General features: G+C 41.8%; 1 protein-coding gene across 1 annotated transcript in view; it reads left to right on the top strand.

Annotated features, from left to right (window-relative positions):
• Positions 1-13,860, top strand: part of LOC310773228 (calpain-1 catalytic subunit) — a 33,602-nt gene that overhangs the window by 1,073 nt on the left and 18,669 nt on the right. The window contains exons 2-9 of the mRNA XM_083633119.1: positions 1,058-1,312; positions 1,995-2,064; positions 2,174-2,298; positions 4,017-4,150; positions 5,151-5,325; positions 6,516-6,590; positions 8,657-8,742; positions 11,427-11,501. Of these exons, the coding sequence (XP_083489245.1) occupies positions 1,076-1,312; positions 1,995-2,064; positions 2,174-2,298; positions 4,017-4,150; positions 5,151-5,325; positions 6,516-6,590; positions 8,657-8,742; positions 11,427-11,501 (977 nt within the window). The 5' untranslated portion in view covers positions 1,058-1,075. The remainder of the gene's footprint in view (positions 1-1,057; positions 1,313-1,994; positions 2,065-2,173; positions 2,299-4,016; positions 4,151-5,150; positions 5,326-6,515; positions 6,591-8,656; positions 8,743-11,426; positions 11,502-13,860) is intronic.

The raw sequence follows: 13,860 nt of genomic DNA on the forward strand, positions 1-13,860 counted from the left end.
ACAGTAAAAATACAGTAGTGTTCGCTGGGCTTTGTTCAGCCTGTTTGAAGCCTGGCACTGGTTCTGGTTCACACAAAATATTTTTGGGTTCAGATCAGTTCTGCTTCACCCATGGTAACCTGCACCTCCTCACATGTGTCACACCCACCTGCATATTGTGCTGGCTGCACATACTGTATATGCACTGGAGAGACAATGATCTGTAATCTTTCTCATCTGAAAAAACTAGTCACTTTGGAATATTCTAGTCAACTATTATTATTATTACTAGTGACCCGTGGGGACCCCCGATGACATCATCACTGAACTTATAGCCTCAGCCAGGAAGGATGACACTGATGACATCATCACTGATGACATCACTGTTTACATCACATCATTAGGTAATTAGGGCAATTACCTAATTAAAGAATCCGGCTCCCTCAGGTCACCCGCACGGGTGCTCTTTACACTTCCTGAAAGATTCAGCCTGATCGCACGTAAAATGGCATAGCTGTGGCCGAACAAATTTCCGCTCCCACGCACGCACGCACGCACGCACGCACACACACACACACACACACACACACAGACACACACACACACGGACACACACACACACACGGACACTTCTCATTCTTATTAGTAGATTATTATTATTATTATTATTGGTGCCGGCGGTGGTGGTGTTTACAAAGAATAATCTAATCTACAGGTAAGTGTAATAATATGATGTATAGAAGTATAAATACTCTTTATAAGTGATTTTTCTCCTTAATATCTGGTTAGTATAGCCTACATGCCAAGAGTCTCTAAATCTTCAACCAATTCAAGCTGCATATCCCTAATAATAAATAAATATGAAATATGATTGAGGTATCATGAAGCCTACTGAGTCTAAAGAACTGTATGCCACTAATGTCAAAATGCCAGAATTAAATTTGAAAAATATAAAGTATAAATATAAATATAAATATAAGGTGACCGATGCTACTGGATTCTCCAACATTCACCATTCATTACATTAACCTGAAATCAAAATCATGTGCGCGTTGATGTTGCTCCTTCTCTTAAGCAGAACCCACACACTGCAGCCATGCCTCCTCCCGGTGTTTGTCTGAACATCATGGAGGCTCGTCACAAGAAGAACGGCTACGGGAGCCTAGCCAACCCAGAGAGGTTCCTCAACCAAGACTTCCAGCAGCTGAAGCAGTACTGCCTTGCTCGAGGGGTGAGGTACATCGATGACATGTTCCCCCCGGACAAGAACTCCATCGGAGAGGGCACACTGAGCCCTTCCGACCTCGCCAGAGTGAAGTGGCTGAGACCAAGTGTAAGTGTGATGCTTGCTAGCCTGGTAAAGCCATCCTGATAACGTGATCTCACATTCTGTTTCACTCTGTATCAGTCTGGTCTTCCAGCCGCCTCCAGTGATTTCAGTGGGCGGGAGTACTTGCCTTGACAGACAACTCCTTCAGCCAATCAGCGTCGCCAAATCCAATCTAAATCCGCTCGGAACAACTGAGAAAATGTATTTTCCACAGAGAAATTTAGCTGGTGCATACTCTTGCTATTGAGTCTATTTCTGCAATAACTGCACTTATGGCTCTTTACTCCACTAATGATAAGGTTACCACTCATTGCTTCGATATCCCTGCGGTTACGTTGTCAACTACAGCACAGATCCTTGATTGGCCCGGGTACATTCTAATTTCTGTAAATCACTGCACATTGGGGACAGGTGGAAGTCCAGACTGATCAGGATGGTTTTACCAGGCTAGATGGTGGCTACATTTAAAGATGAACTCATAGGGATTCCATATCACTCTCAACGAGAGTGAATCAATGTCCACAAACTCTGAGTTTTTCCGATTTTAAGATGAACAACAATGGCCAAAAAGAAAACCTGACAAAGCCTAGCATGACATTGCTATTTACTGACATGTGAAAGTTGTATTTTTACTATGAAATCATCAGAAATGCCTCGTTTCTTATCAGCTCTCCTTATGTTTCAGAAAATTGTTCAAAACCCATCCTTCATAGTCGACGGCGTCTCCAGGTTTGACTTTGGTCAAGGGATAGTTGGTAGGGGAATTGTCTCATTAATAAGAATCTATATACACTTTACTGACATGCACACATATTAATGTATACCTTTCTGACACAATGATCCCCCCCCCCCCTCCCCCCTCAGGAAATTGCTGGTTTCTTGCCTCGATTGGAGCTCTGACGTTCCAGAATCACATCCTTGAGCAGGTTGTGCCAATGGAGCAATCATCATCATTTGATGAAGAGTACTGCGGATTGTTCCACTTCAAGGTCAGTAGTCACAGCACAACTCATATGAGCACGGCCGGATCTACCATATGGGCAACCTGGGCAGGTGCCCAGGGGCCCTCAGCATGAAGGGGCCCTCAAAAAAACAAAATGCTGTATTGAAGAAGACTTGAAACTAGTGATTGAGACCATAAACTGGTTAGGAAAGTGTTTGCTGAGGTAACAAATCAAGTGAGAAGTAGGGTCATTGTCCTATTGACTTCTATACAATGGGACTTCTCTTTGCAGCCATAGAGTGTAAACGGGTGAGTTTGTCATGAATGAGAGACTAAAACCGATTTTTGTACCAGGGTGTAAACACATTTATTTCTGCTGTACATTTGGGCATTTTAACACATTCACTGCCAGCCGTTTGCTTTTTTACTGTAGGTAGCTTCTGCCAGAGGGTTTTTTTGAGGATTCTGGCTCATTTTACAAGAGCCGAGGATTATTTTCTGCTTGGACTTTGTGAACACAAATTTCACAAAAGTACTAATAGAATGTGTGCTTTCTCTGTCTAAAAGAGTTAGTTTGTAGAGTTAGTAGTTATGTAGATATTAGCCGTTGAGTACAGCATGGTTTCAGCGTCTGAGACTGAAAGCTGAGATAATCGCAGTTTTGTGAAATTCAATCAAACAGGCAGAACAGTCACTTTAACCATTTATTTTTGGCATCAGTGAGAGATCAGACATCTAAACAATATAGTTCTGAACGCCCTCTCCTTCAAACTCCTCCCTCCGTGGGCGTGTCTGGTGGCTTTCAGCAGCATTTGTCACAAGCGAGTTTTCTACTGCCTGTCTGAGCAGTGAGCAGCCTCCCTCCCTGGCGGGTGTGGATGGGGCTCACTCGTTTCTTGGGTTTGAGAGCTTTGATGAAGCTTTGTGCGATTCTAGGCTTTATGCTGCGTGTTTCAAAGTGTGTTTTCCACCCAGTCTATTTTTGGAACCCCCCACCGTTGTGCGCCCGTGTGCACCAGCGTGAAAGCGCTTTCGCCTACAGTATGAGAATGAGGCTCGTTCGTTTCTGGGTTTTCGGTTGAGAAACCCCAAGAAACGGGGTTTCTTTTGCGATTGTGGTCTTATTTATGCTGCATGTTTCAAAGTGTGTTGCACCCATAATCTATTATGCAAATTTGCAATCCCTCACCGCCAGCAATCAGCGCGAAAGCGAAAGCGTTTTCGCCAATCCATTTTACAGTAGGAGAATGGTTTCATCGCGCGTTCCCCTGCAGTTTTGGCTCGACTTTTTCTAGAATGGAGAGCACTGTCGCCACTTAGTGGGTCGGTGGAATGGGTTGTACACGTTCGGTGGCTCCAATATTTTTATAGGAGACGTGGGGGGCGTTGATCCACGTCCCACCGTCAATTTTTTTTTTTTTTTTTTTTGACGACTCAACTCGTCATTGGCAGTCAACCGTTGGATTTTTTTTGACGACTCAACTCGTCATTGGCAGTGAACGTGTTAACATGGGGGTATATGGCGATTTACTCGCTTTTGGAGCCAGCCTCAAGTGGCCATTTGAAGAACTGCAGTTTTTGGTACTTGCACGTTGGTGTCATTTTTCAGAAACGGGGGTTGGGGCTTGGAATGAAGTCATGAACCCATATCATGCTTCACCTTCATGCTAATAATAATTTGATAAGACTTGTTTTAAATAGTGCATATTATATCTCACTTGTACAATGAAACTCATCATATTCTCTCCTTCCTTCCTTATTTAGTTCTGGAGATTTGGGAGATGGGTGGACGTTCTCATCGACGACAAGCTACCGACAATTAATGGCAATCTAATCTTCGTTCACTCCAAAACCCCAAATGAGTTCTGGCCTGCTTTGCTGGAGAAGGCCTATGCCAAGTACGTGATCCAAGTAGTAACAGTGATCATTTGTAAGTATATTGGCCTCTTACCAGGCATAGGATGCAGAAATATGTAACATTCTCCTCCGTCTACTGTCTCAGTCACAAAGGTGTTTTCTTCGTTTATCTTTATTTCTATAGATGGTTTTAACTTGACAACAAAACATTCTAAATTCACTTCCTGTTGCAGTGTTTGCTATGGACATAAAAGAAAAAAAAACATTCAAGTGCAGGACTGACCATTCCGTGAAAACCGTCTATACAGCTGAGCGGCGAAAACCAAAGTAACGATGTCGAGTGAATATTTCTGCAGTTTACCGAATGCTGAGAAAAAGGAAGTGCTGTGGGGTTGCGCAATGGTGAAAACCGTCTATAGGGACAGATACACAACATTAGCAAGAAACATCTGATGTCATGTATCACAACATTTGTAGCCTAAGCTAATTTGCTATGTCTGTCCCTAGATGTTATTCTCTGCACAACTTGTAATAATTGAGCCCCCCACTCCCCAATCAAACGTCACTTTACAGCAACAGCAGCTGGACTCCACTCGTTACATTAAAGTATAGCTGCTATTTCTACCAGAACTTTCCATTACATTTCTCTTGTTAACTACATCGCGCATCGCTTGGACTGTAAATTCTTACTTAATGCCTATTTAACTTGGACTGTAAATTCTTATTTAATGCCTATTTAACTTGGACTGTAAATTCCTATGTAATGCCTACTTAACACTCCTCCTATTCGTGTATATATTGTAATATATTGGACTGCACTTGCAATGTTGTGATTTTGTCCTTTAGACATTTTCCTATTTTCCTTTTATCTCCCATATATTGATATGACCACTACGCTGCATACTTACAGTACACTTAGACAAATTCTTCACATGTAATCTTGCATATAGTGGCAATAAACTTGATTCTGATTCTGATTAAAACATGCATGAAATCTGTTGTTTTTGAAGCACCTATCAAAGTCTTCTATCCACTTGTCAGGGTGTGTGGCTCCTACTCAGACATGAGCGCTGGCACTCCATCAGAGGCTCTGGTGGACTTCACCGGTGGAGTTCACATGTGTATCCAGCTGGGAGATGCACCTCCAGACCTGTGGCAGCTCATGATCAGAGCTGCCAAATCCAAATCACTGATGGGGTGTGGCACACCTCAGGGGGTACGCATACACATCCCACACATGTCAGGTCAAGAAAATACATTTTAATGATACAAACATTTCTCAGAGGTAGAGCCTGTCTCACAAAAAGAGATTAGTGGTTTAGTGTGCTAACTTTGGGCTTAACTCTGGCTTTGGAGGGGCTGGGGTGAGTGAAAAGCTATAGGTCAAGTTTGTTTTGACAACAAACTTTAGAAAAGAGGTGAAACAGCAACACAAGTTTCAGGATATGGTCTGAGATCACTTCTTGCAGGTGTAGAACTGTAGAACACCTCTGCCTCTGAGAAATGTTTTTATAACTGAAGGGTGTGATGCATCATCATCAAATGTCAAGTCAAGTTTATTTATATAGCGGCAAATCATAACAAAAGTGATCGTGTGACACTTTTCATATAGAGCAGGTCAAGACCAGGCTCTATGTTACGCAATTACAGATGCAGCAATCTTCAATTGTCACAGGGTCCCTACAGCGAACCTGCATGGGTTTTGCAGGGGGGGGGGGGTCCTTTAATATACTTAAACTTAACTTAACTCTTAACTTAACATAATATAACAGAACTTAAACAAATGCAACCTCTTAATAAACAGTGTAGATATCATTGGTTTCTCTAAAGCAATGTCCCTTATGGTGGAACAAAGATTTGGTGTGGCAGACAGCTGGCAGCTGAAAGGCATTCGCCAGAGAGAACCAACTGAAGAATGCTGCCACTATAAATCTTGCTCTGTTGTTAACTTGACATATTATGTAGTTACTGTACACTACACACGATAACTAGATAGACCGGTTGAAAATTAACTACTGTATGGGTAGGTTCCTCAAACTATTCAGTCTCTGGATGTCCGAGTAGTGCAGCAGTAGATTCATTGCCTATACCAACAAAAAACAAAAAACATTTTTGCCAACGGCTTGGCCGGGCGTTCATAAAGGCACAATTGGCCGTGTCTGCGGGTGGAAAGCCGGATTAAGGGTATGTGTCCTGGTCGCTGCCTCCTCTGGTCGGTCGGGGTGCCTGTTCGGGGCGGGGGGGGAGGGGAACTGTGGCAACAACCGGGACAGGGGAGAAAATGGGGGGAAATTCAGGGGGGAAAAACTTTATCAAAAAAGTCAAATAAAAAAATAAAAAAAATAAAAAATGTTCACTGATTCAGCATCTCGTCAACTAGTAACAATACATATCTGTGTCTTGTAGGATACATCTGCCAACACGGTATTACCCAACGGGTTGGTGCAAGGCCACGCCTACACTGTCACTGGTGTCAAACAGGTAAACACCTATATTATTGCATTGTCAGTGTTGTATCATTTCTATTACATTTCTCACATGGTGATGATGCTAAAATGTCCTATTCCCAATCCCAGCAGCTTGTGCTGAAATTATTCTTAGAATAATTAGAATAATTATTCATAGAATAATTTATGTTATTGTTGTTGTTATTGTTGTATGTTATTGTAAGGCCTCATGTGCTGTGCAGGCCTGTGTATACTATTATGAGTCTATTTCTATTTGATCAGTGACTCTAAATTAAACTAGTCATGGATAAATTCAGTTAAAGCTGTGTGGGGGGGGAAGGCAATCTAAAAAAAATCCATAAACAAGCAGTGTTGGGGGTAACGCATTACAAAGTAACGCATCACATGATAATCATATGATAATCACATTACATTTATCTGTAATGAGTAGTGTAAGGCATTATGGTTCCTAAATCCAGTAATCACATTACACTTACTAAATCAAACACTGTCATTACTTGCATTATATACTATAAATTCTTCAATTATCTGCAGGATCAGGATTGAAACTGCAGGATTATGGAAAAAACATCAAAGGCCTGGTGCTTTTTCATGCACGATTGCGCAACACAACAACTGACTGTTAAAAGGCAAGCTGTTAATTGCAAGAACGAGTGATTGCGATTGACGATTGGTTGGTTCAGGCCAATCAGAGTCAGTCATCCCTCCGGCCAATCCATTGTAGCACCAACTTTCATCAGAGTTTGAGACAGATGGGGTGGGAATGGCAGCGTGGTCTACAACTTGGTAGAGATATGCACATTACTTCACATCTCAGGCAATGTTGCGGAGTAACGTAAAAGTAATGTAACAAGTAGTGTAATGGATTACTTTCTCCAGGGAGTAATTAGTAAAGTAAGGCATTCTTTTTTAATGTATTCTGTAATGTGTAACATATTACTTTGGTAACACTTTATAATAACGTTCAGTCGTAAGTAATTTATAAGCTTTTAGTTAATGATGAACTAACCATTTACAAAGCATGAATATCCATTTATAGATGATTAATAAATGTTATGTTAGCATACAAATGTGTCATCTATAAACCTTTAGTAAATTAAGTGTTCCTCACCTGTTGTAAATGATGTGTAAATAATTTACAATTCATTTACAAGGCTTTCTGCATCCCCTAATCTAAAGTGTAAACCATTCATCACACATACATGTGTTACATTCAAGGGGGTAGCTCTGTTTGTCAAAATTGAAGCCAATGCAGAAGTGTCCTCTTTGCCTGCAGGGGGCGACCCATTGGTTTGTGGACTTCTGTTTTGAAGGCTCAAGTATGGCCTCAGTAAACACTTTCCTAATGTGTTTATGGTCTCAATCGCTATATTCAGATTATGTTTTGAGGCGTGATTGACAGGTCACTTGTCCATTGATCACACAGCTCGCCGATCAGTCACTGACCAATAGCAGGGGGTGCTCTGTGGGAAACCCCTGGACTTGTGTCGAGATCCAAGATGGTAATGACCAAAATGCCATACGTGAGGCATCAAAAACAGAAGTCCACAGACCAATGGGCCGCCCCCTGCAGGCCATTCGAAAGAATGCAATTTTAAGTGCACTTCCGCATTGGCTTCAATTTTGACAGAGCTACCGCCTTGTATGTAACACATTTATGTGTGATGAATGGTTTACACTTTAGATTAGGGGATGCAGAAAGCCTTGTAAATTAATTGTAAATGATTTACACATCATTTATAACAGGTGAGGAACACTTCATTTACTAAAAGTTTATAGATGACTTACACACATTTATTATGTTAACATAGCATTTATTAATCATCTACAAATGTATATTCATGTTTTGTAAGTGATTAGTTCATCATTAACTAAAGGCTTATAAATGACTTACGACTGAACGTTATTATAAAGTGTTACCATTACTTTTTTGAGTAACAACCCTCAACACTGCAAAGAAGACATGGATAAGACTTTAAGATCTATTTTAGCCTTGATCGAATTGGATTTGGTGATCCATTTAATGGCAAGCAAGGTGATGCTTTCTCCACTGATGATAGCATGTTGATTTCTGGTCAGGTGATGTGCCAGGGGAACGCAGTCAATCTAGTTCGTTTGTGGAACCCCTGGGGAAAAGGAGAGTGGAAGGGGGACTGGAGCGATCAGTAAGAACCTCTCCCAATCAGTGATTGTTTCACTAAGCACTTGCTCTGATTCTTTTTTGCAGCTGATGAAATATTGAGATAAAAAATCCTAACATTTTTTATTATTTTTTTGACAAAAATGCATGGCACAGTGCCTAAACATGTTGCACAGTCTCTTTGAATGGAATAGAGCTCAACAGTCACGTGACATCTCCTGGTCCAGAAGAGAATTCCCCATTCATTTTCTCCATAGACATTTTGAAAAATCCTTATATATAAGCCTGGAACCAAGCCAGCCAGCGGCATACTGAATCATGAGTGGCCATAAAATAATTCATTTTGAGCAACAACAACAACAAAAAGTGAAAAAATCGTAGATTCTTTCTCCCCACGTTTATATTGGCCAGGCTTAAAACTCGTTATAAGGATTGTTGCATTCTTCCGTACCAGGAGACATCACGGAACATCATGTGACTGTTGAGCTGTATTGGAGTGCTGGATGTCTGATCCTCTGTGAGTCTGTCTTACTGTAAATCCTCTGGGTGTCTGTCTTACTGTAAATCCTCTGGGTGTCTGTCTTACTGTAAAGTCTTCTGTCTTCTTGCGTCTATTAAAAAGACCAGCCCGTTCTCATTCCGAGGACATCAAACATTCTCTAACTTTAACCAAGCTGTTGTTGTTGCCTAACCATAACCATAACACAAGTTGTCGGCTATGGTCTCATGGAAAAATGTCGGAATGCAGAGTTGAAAATCTACGAAAAAGGTGCAGAGTGCGTTAAAAAGATACGCCAAGGGGTGAAATGTGATGCCCAGGGAATGAGAATGGGTTGGTATTTTATTTCTCAACCAGATTCTGAACAAAACCTGGCAATGAAGAGAGAAATTCAGCTAGCTATCAGAAATGTGATGCCCTGGGAAAGAGAACTGTTGGGTCTAAAATAAAGAGCACAGTCTTGACCTGCTACATGAAAAGTGTCACGGGATAACTTTTGTGATCATTTGGCGCTATATAAATAAAGATGATTGGACTTGACTTGAGAACAGGTTGAAAAGACACAAAATGATGCCTTCAATTCTTAGTATCTATGTCACTGTCACGTACAAACCCTTTTCTTTAGGGTGCATTTGAGCATGTTTGCATTGCTGCCTGTAGCCCAAAGCCTATACAGGTTTCCACAAGAAGCAAAACATGGATGCATCCAATTGATCTTTTTATGTATGAACTCTTTGTTAGTAATGCACACTTGTTCTAATTCAAAATACACATGGGAAACTTGTAATGCAGAAAGTAAGACAACAGTTGACATTTCTTCTGATAGCTATCTCTCATTGCCAAATGCTACATTGCCAGGTGTGCATGAAGGCAACATTCCACAGCTCTCTAACCCATGTTTCAATAAATACATGTTCTTACTTTCCCCTCTTCCTATTCTTTTGTTTTGTGTTTTTGTCCAATGTGGGAGCCTTTGTTTGTTTTCCAACCGTTTGCCTTTTTGTTCTTGCCTGAAAGAGGGATTGGCACAAACCATGAGAATCTGACCTAACTGTCTCATGATAATCCCCTCCTGACCCGATCATCAAAAACCGGTTGTGCGATGCCTTTGTTATGTTACAAAAGGCTAATATTCCAGAGCGGCTTCTTGCCTTACAGGCAGCTAAAGATATTAGTTCCACACCACACCGACAAACAAGCCAGATAATCTTCACATGTCACAATATGCATGCTAGATGAGGAGAAAGTTAAAACAACTTTAGCTTTACCTGTGCTGTAACTTTAATAATAAATAGGCATCTCGCACTACGCGCACTCAATTCCTAGGCTCGTCCGCTGCACGGCCTCGCCTGCCTGCAGCTCGTTGAGCTGCCCCTGCAGCTTGCATACGCCCCTCGGCTGTGGTGCAGCCTGCCCGCCCTGCAGCTCAACCGCTGTGCGCGTTCACTTGCTCCCGCGCCCGGCCTTCAAATTCTTGAAACAGAGTCCACATTGCCAAATTTATACTAGCAATCTCGCGCGCCATGCGTGCACGATTCCTAGGCTCGCCCGCTGCGTGGGTTCGCGGCCTCACCCGCCCTGCAGCTCGGCAACTGCTCGTCACATACGCTGCTTGGCCTGCAATAGCCTCACCCAGGAAGGATGACATCACTGATGACATAATCGCTGATGACATCATCATTGAACTTATAGCCTCAGCCAGGAAGGATGAAATCACTGATGACATCATCACTGATGACGTAATTAGGGCAATCACCTAATTAAAAAATAACAATATCACGGATGACATCACTGAGACATCATCACTGATGTCATCATCACTGATGACATAATCGCTGATGACATCATCACTGAACTTATAGCCTCAGCCAGGAAGGATGACATCATCACTGATGACGTAATTAGGGCAATCACCTAATTAAAATAAATAAATAATAATAATAATAATTGATTGTATTTATATAGTGCCTTTCTAGATACAGTACTCAAGCCCTTCACATATCAGGGGAGGGAGCAGGAGGGAACCTAACTCATTCACCACCGATGTGTAGCACCCACCTGGGTGATGCACGGCAGCCAGTTTGCGCCAGAACGCTCACCACACATCAGCTATCACGGTGGAGAGTAGAGGACTTTATTCTTTAACGCTGATGATTTTGATAATGGCATTTTGCATCGCTAATGAGCTCCTTTACATTTTGTCTTCCAAGGTCTCCTCTGTGGAAAACTGTGAGTCCTGACGATCGTAACATGTGCCTTCAAGTGGGTGATGACGGAGAGTTTTGGTAAGCATGGTGAAATTACACTGAGCTTAAACCTAATCGACCTTTCTAACAGACCCAAATATGCAACATATTGTCTCCACCTACCCACCCGCCCACCAACCAACACACACACACACACACACACACACACACACACACACACACACACACACACACACACACACACACACACACTCACACACAGACAGACACACACACACACACACACACACACACACACACACACACACTCACACACACACACACACACACACACACACACACACACACACACACACACACACACACATGCACTCACACACAGTGTTGGGCAAGTTATCTTTCAAAATGTAATATACTACATATTACTAGTTACTTTCATTTGAAAGTAATAAGTTACTTTACAATATTACTGTCTGTGTAGAGTAACTCATTACTTATTACACTACTTTTATCTACTACTATCTATATCTAGTTTTTAATTCTGTGTTCATTTTAAATAGGAAAACTTTTAAACGGAAATTCAATTCTCGTATCTTTGATGATTCTAGTGCATCTAAATGCTCCTCCTTATTTTTACCGGCTATTGAGTCCCTCGATCTCCTTTCTAATCCTAATGATCTACAGTAGTAATCTGTTTTAACAAGTTGTGTACTGATGTTTTAGACAAGGTTGCTCCCCTCAAATGTATTTCTAAATCCAAGCCCCCCTCAACTTCTCCTTGGATTACTGAGGCAACCTGCTCCTTGAAAAAAGAGTGTAGAAAGGCAGAGAGACTGTGGAAGAAGACTAAATTGCCGGTTCACCATGTTCATTTGAAACTCCTATTACAGTCTTTTAACACTGCAGTTAGAGATGCTAGAGCTAAATACTTCTCTGATCTCATTACCTCTAACCAGTTTATGCCCCAGTGTCCCTATTAGTTCAAATGCAGAGTGTGAAAGGTTTTTAAAAAATTTCTTGGATAAAGTTGACGACATCCGTTTACAGATTACACCCCCCCCCTCGGCTCTGCACCTTCCTCATTACCTTGTCCTCTACGAGCGACTTTATGTTCTTTTCAGGAGGTCACTTTGCATGATTTAACCAAAACTATAAAGCACATGTCACCTTCCTCTCCCCTAGATATGTTACCCACTAAACTCTTATTGCAGATTCTTGATAGTGTAGGTTCCGTTCCGTCCACTACGTTCCGCTACTGAAAGATTCCTTTCACTTCCACCACCCAATTCACTCACCAGGCTCTTCTCCTCTGTTGTTCCCCGGTGGTGGAATGAACTACCTAACCCTGTCCGTACCGCTGACTCCCTTACTACATTCAAAAAAAGACTTAAGACTCACTTATTTCAGGTCCACTTCCGTACTGACGCACTTGCACAAATTCATCTCACAGGCACCTTTTCAATGCACTGATTGCACGTCCAATAGCACTTTATATTTTACTATGTTTTAGATTATTCTGGTACTGTGTATACTGTATATTGCTTGTATTGTTTCTTTTTATCTTTGTTGTACGTCGCTTTGGATAAAAGCGTCTGCCAAGTGAAATAAAGTAAAGTAAGTAAAGTAGGTCCTGTTATCCTTGCTATCGTCAATAACTCTTTAATGTCTGGCATCGTCCCTGATCTTTTTAAATCTGCATGTGTTCAGCCTCTTTTAAAAAAAACGGGTGCTGATCCCTCGGTCCTTAGCAATTATAGACCTATCTCAAAGCTTCCCTTTCTATCTAAAGTCTTAGAGAAATGTGTCTCACACCAATTGTTAGAAGTCTTGGCCAGCAATAACATCTTTGAAAAATTTCAATCGGGCTTCCGGCAACAACATAGTACGGAGACCGCTCTAGTCAGAGTCACCAATGACCTTTTAATGAAAGCAGATGCGGGTGAATGCTCTGTGCTGGTTCTGCTCAATCTTAGCGCTGCGTTTGATACCATTGATCATACCATTTTAATAGAAAGGCTGAGAACCTGGGTGGGTATCTCCGGAAATGCCCTCCTGTGGTTCTCCTCGTACCTCAAAAATAGAATGTTTGCTGTGTCTGTTGACGGTTTCTCCTGGGGCCCAATTGGGCCCAATCTTATTTATTCTCTACCCTGGGCCTCATTATTAGCCAGCATAACATTTATTTTCATTGCTATGCTGATGATACGCAATTATATCTTTCTTGTAAACCGTCTGACCCGGCTTTACTCTCACCCTTACATGACTGCCTTACCTCCGTAAAAAACTGGATGGCCGAAAATCTCCTCCAACTGAACGCTTCTAAGACAGAAATATTGATCATTGGCCCTCAGCATGCTCGCGATCAACTTCTGCCTGGACTCGGCACTTTATCTCTTAATTCAGTCTCCACCGTCAAGAACCTCGGAGTGATTTTAGA

The sequence above is a fragment of the Poromitra crassiceps genome, assembly GCF_964638095.1.
Source record: "Poromitra crassiceps genome assembly, chromosome: 3".
Classification (NCBI taxonomy): domain Eukaryota; kingdom Metazoa; phylum Chordata; class Actinopteri; order Beryciformes; family Melamphaidae; genus Poromitra; species Poromitra crassiceps.